Genomic DNA, 5,366 nt, shown 5'->3' with positions numbered 1-5,366 from the left:
GCATGCATGTATGCACAGCACACACATGCACCCTTTCGGGAGAAAAATCACAGGTCCCTATACCCTGCTAAGTTGCTGAATCTAATTCCTCTAGTCTGAGGGAATCTAGCAAGAAAATTCTAATACACCCAACAGCCTGGTGATATGACTGGTATCTGTCCTACCATGCCATGCCAACATTGAATGATCTTTATTTCAGTGCTTGTTCACCAATCGCCTCCGATGGTCTCCAGCCCCTTACGAAGAGCCAATACCCTCTCAGTAATTCCTGGTTCATTTATAAAGCCACATCCGAGTGATGACGATTTCCTTAATATGTGGATGACTCGGGAAACAGAAGCCCTCCTTCCATGAGCTGGGTCTAGGATAATAAAGATGATAATTCCTTATTTCTTCACTGTCAGGGTGAGGCACCACCTCTAAAATCCTGGCTGAAACAAGAATGTTCCCCTCACAGGCACCCAACCTGATCTTCCTGGCAGTGAGTCCAGAGGAAAAGGAATTGTGGATCAACGCCCTGAATTCCGCCATCACCCGAGCCAAGAACCGCATCTTGGATGAGGTCAGGGGATTCATTGTGGGGAGAGGGGTACTAGGACTCACCAAGAGGCAGAGTGACCTCACAGCCTCCTGTTTGCCTTCCCCCCACCCCCACCCCACACAGCCCTACTTCTTTATCTCCCTAAAAGCCCAAAGCCTTGGGTCTTTCCACATTCACCCCTAGACTCTCGTGCCACCTCCTCCCCTCCACTGGGTGCTAGTGAGCCAGCCTTGGGCCAGCTGAAGAACCCTCATGTCCCAGAACCCCTTGCCCAGAAGCAGTTCATCGTGTGGGTTTATCTCCCAGTCTAGGCACATTCAGGCCCAAAGGGAGGCTAGATTGGGACGGAGAGTCTGAAGAGCCACATGACTCACAATGCATCTCTTCAGGTCACCGTTGAGGAGGACAGCTATCTCGCCCACCCGACTCGAGACCGGGCAAAAATCCAGCACTCCCGCCGCCCCCCAACTCGGGGACACCTAATGGCTGTGGTATGTCAGAGCGCCAGAAAGTAAACAAGGCAGTCCCTCACGGAATTGTATTCCAGGCAGATCCCCAGAGGGGTTTGTGGGAGCTGAAGGCTAGGGAAATCCCTCCAGTCAGCACCCAGCTGAACACGGATCAAAAGGCCCTCCTCTCAGGGTGGTTATCATCTTGGGGAGGGGTGGGGGGGTAGCGTTAATACACACAAGAAAAGAACAAAACCCAGGAGCTGAAAATTAGACAAATCATTTCTAGATGGGCGACTCTGCCCTGGTGGGTAACACCATTAAGTTCCCCAGGCTCTCAGAGTAAGAAGCTGTGGTTTGGTTTATCTGTCTTAAGCGCTGAGTTCCTGGGGGTGGGAGGGGAGCGGGGAGGGAGGAAGCCAGTTGAGGATAGAAAGAGCCAACCTTGGCATCTGCTGCACCCTGCGTGAGCACCTAGCTTTGTCATGTACTCTGCCTGGGCCCAGTTGCACAATGGGCTTCTGACCCTGCCTGTGAGGCACGCTGAAACCACAGGTGTCTCCTCCTAGCAAGGTACTGAGTAAATTACAATATTCTAGGTGTAGAGCAAGGTTGATTGTCAGGCAAAGGGTTCTGAGCCCACACAGAAGAGAGGGCTGCGGGCGTATGGCTCAGAGCATGCAGATAACAAAGGAGAGTGTGCGGTGTGGGTGGGGCAACCTCCCAGGGAGTCAGACCCTGATGCTTGTGGTCCACAGCACAGAAGGGGAAGACGCTCTGAGAACAGGCCGTGACGTGGGGAGTGGGGGAAAGGCAGGAGAAGTCACTTCCCAGAAAGCTACCAGAACAAAAGAAAGGCAAATCCTTGTTGTTTATAGGTATAAGAACTTGTAACTGAAGAGGCGTTCATCAAGAGGGGAGAACGTCTCATTCAGGGACAGACTCATGAGGAAGAAAGTGACTTCCACTGACCGACATCTTCCAGGCAGCCTTTCCCAAAACCCCCACTAAGGACACTTCCCCCACTTAACGCCCCCACTGTTTTCTCTCCAGGCTTCGACTTCTACCTCGGATGGGATGCTGACCTTGGACCTGATCCAGGAGGAAGACCCTTCACCTGAGGAACCAACCTCCTGTGCTGAGAGCTTTCGGGTGGACTTGGACAAGTCTGTGGCCCAGCTGGCAGGCACTCGGCGGCGGAGAGCAGACTCAGACCGGATGCAGCCCCCCTCAGAGCGGGCGAGCAGCCTTCCCAGACCCTGGGAAAAGCCAAACAGGGGGGCCACCTACACACCCCAGGCACCCAAGAAGTTGACCCCCACAGAGAAAGGCCGCTGTACCTCCCTAGAGGAGATCCTTTCTCAACGGGACGCTACCCCAGCTCGTGCCCTGCAGTTGCAGGCCGAAGACCCCCCAACCCCCACTCTGCCCCACCCGGGGCAGCTGTCCCGGATCCAGGACCTGGTAGCAAGGAAACTGGAGAAGACTCAGGAGCTGCTGGCCGAGGTTCAGGGACTAGGCGATGGGAAGCGAAAGGCCAAGGACCCCCCGGGGTCTCCTCCTGACTCCCAGTCGGAGCAGCTGTTACTGGAGACAGAGCGCCTGCTGGGGGAGGCGTCTTCAAATTGGAGCCAGGCCAAGAGGGTGCTGCAGGAAGTCCGGGAGCTGAGGGACCTGTACAGACAGATGGACCTGCAGACTCCTGACTCCCACCTCAGACAGAGCACCCAACACACCCAGTACCGCAAGAGCCTGATGTGAAGCAAGGGAGTCTGGAACGCACGGGGGGTGGACAGACTCCCTATCTCCAAATGTTGCAGGATAAAGCCTTTTTATTTACCTCAATCAAAAAAAAAAGAAAGAAAAGAAAACCACAACTCCTTGATCTTGCTAGTACCTGACCCTCCTGCAATCCTCCCATCCCAGCTCCCTTCCCTTCTTGGCCTCTTCTCTCTCTCTCTCTCTCTCTCTCTCTTTCTCTTTCCCTCTCTCTCTGTCTGAGAGATCACCTCCATTTTGAAGGGTGGGACAAAGAGGGAAGGGTCGTAAAGGGGCAGTGTGACCACTGTACACTGCTCCTCCTCGCTCCTCTCCCAGCCCAGGTGGGGAGCAGGCATGCACCCAAGGGCATGCACAGGCCCCCACATTTAGAGGGGGAGGGCTCTTCTCTCATGTCCCTTTCCAGGTTTTCAATCTAAGGGTGAAATTCCAGCTGCCCGGCTGTAGTGCTAGGGACGGACGTGGAAGCCGCTGCCACCTGTCCATGCACAGTGGAGAAGTGAAACTTATCCCCGCCTTGAGAAGGATTTGCGGAATGAGAATCTCTCCAGGGCGACCCTGGCTGCTCGTTCTTACCCAGGCTCAAGAACGGAGATTGAGCCGCCTGGCTTCTCTTACAGGCATGTTTCTTCCCTTTGCCTCTCCTTCCCTTCCCATAGCTGACTCGGAATGCCATGCCGGCTGGCTTGGATTGGTGGGTGCTAGTTGGGTGCAGGGGCTCTAGCAGAAGGAAGTGGGGACCGCTGACCTCACGGAAGAACTGAACTAAGAATGGAACTGATCTGGGACACGAGCTGGGGGGGGCCACGGGGAAAACCAAACTTGGGTCTGGGTTCCTCTTTCATTCAGCCAAGTGAGGGTTTCCTGTCGCCTCCCTCTCCTTCCTCAAATCTCTTTTCCTACCCTCCCGAGCCCGACTTAAGGAAAGCATCTTTATGTCTCCCTTTGGATACCCGGAGCGGCCAGGGCCCGCTTGCATTCCTACGCAGCTCATCCCGTGTGCTGCTTTCTTCGGGAGTTCTGGAGATGGGCTTTAGTCCAGAGAAGAGTGGTGACGGACAGATAGGGGTGATCTTTGGAACGGGGCTAGTGAGAGCACCTTGTGAACCAAGCGAAGGCGGGGGGGAGGGGGATGAGGGACTTGGCGCTGCACCCTTCTGGGTTCTTGATGTCGCCCTTGCATTTCTCACCTCATGACCCAGGTGAGAAGGGAGGAAGGAGTGAAAATGACTTGTGGATCTTGGCCAGGAGGCTGCCCTAATGTGCCATTTAGGAAGAGGGGAGAAGAGGACAAGAACTCCGGGAGCAATGCAGGTCCTTCAATCCCCCGCCTGCTTGGACACCCCCACACCTGGAACCTCTTGGGGCCAAGCCCTCTTTCACCGGTGGCCATTGAGTCCGGTGCGACTCCCGGGGACTCCGAGGGCTGTGAAGCAGCGCTGTACACAGGGCTTCCCTGGCTGTGACCTCGCAGGCACGTCACCGGGCTTTTCTTCCAGGGCACTCCTGGGTCGGTTTGAACTGCCATGCCAGCCCACTGTGTAACCATGTACCACTCAGGAACTCCTAAACTCCCTCCAAACCCACTCCCGGCAACCCTGTAGGTTTCAGAGGCTAGACAGCCTTACAGGGACAGATAGCCTCGACTTTCTCCCACAGAGCAGGTGCGGGGGTTTGAACCAACGCTTATCTGCCAGCACCATGAGGGCCCCTAAATCATCTAGGGAAGAGCTACTCCTGCCACCTTTCAGTGCCTCACCACTTTATGTTACAGATTCCCCCAGGTCTGGCCTTAAGGGAGGCATGGTGGTATGTATTGAGCTGCCCACCACAAGGTCAGCAGTTCAAAGCCATCAGCCACTCTGCAAGAGAAACACAAACTGTCTACTCTTGTAAAGAGTTACAGTTCTCCCCTGTCCTGTAGAGTCGTTATATGAATGAGGAGTAGATGAATATAGTGAGTAGGCTCGAACTATCACCAACTACCACATTTTGATGCAACTGTGTTCCTCCTATGTTTATCTGCTCCATCCCCCTGGGAAGTATTTTCATAAGCAGCAAACTAAACAAAACCAAACTCATTGCCATGAGTCAGTTTGACCTACAGGGATCCTATGGGACAGACTAGAACTGCCCCTGGGCTTCTGAGCCTGTAACTGCTGGACCAGAATGCCTTACCGTTTTCCTCCAGAGGGACTAGTGCTTTCAAACTCGGCCTTCCAGTGAGCAGCCCAGCCCATAACCACTGTGCCATCCACCCCACCCCCACTCTGCATGTGTCAGGGGCTCTGCCCTCCCAGGTTCTCTCTGGGAGCACCAGCTGAGGGCGCCCCATTCTCCAGCCTTCCTACCCCAGAGAAGCTTGTCTTTTCCAAACTAGCCTGCTCCCAAATATTGAAAGTCTGGACAAAGATTCTAATTCTCTTCACTTTTAAAAGTCTCCATACTTGCAATCATTTTATTTTACCAGTACGCCTCTTTGTTCTTCCTTGTCACTCCCACATAATGAAAAAGACAGACAAAACTGCAAGAATGACATGTATCCCCCAACATGCCGATCTGTGGCTCCCAAGGGGGTTAAGAGGATGGAGGGAGCA

At 54.1% G+C, this 5,366-nt stretch overlaps 1 protein-coding gene across 1 annotated transcript in view; it reads left to right on the top strand.

Annotated features, from left to right (window-relative positions):
- Positions 1–2,867, top strand: part of PLEKHO1 (pleckstrin homology domain containing O1) — an 11,792-nt gene extending 8,925 nt beyond the window's left edge. The window contains exons 5-7 of the mRNA XM_004716575.3: positions 458–562; positions 931–1,032; positions 2,044–2,867. Coding sequence (XP_004716632.2) covers positions 458–562; positions 931–1,032; positions 2,044–2,751 — 915 coding nt within the window. The 3' untranslated portion in view covers positions 2,752–2,867. The remainder of the gene's footprint in view (positions 1–457; positions 563–930; positions 1,033–2,043) is intronic.
- Positions 2,868–5,366: the final 2,499 nt, after the last annotated feature.

Source organism: Echinops telfairi, unplaced genomic scaffold (genome assembly GCF_000313985.2).
Source record: "Echinops telfairi isolate 266 unplaced genomic scaffold, ASM31398v2 ScPeMD7_5805;HRSCAF=6673, whole genome shotgun sequence".
Taxonomy (NCBI): Eukaryota; Metazoa; Chordata; class Mammalia; order Afrosoricida; family Tenrecidae; genus Echinops; species Echinops telfairi.
Note: the sequence above shows the minus strand (reverse complement) of the source record. Positions and strands in the feature narration are given on the sequence as shown.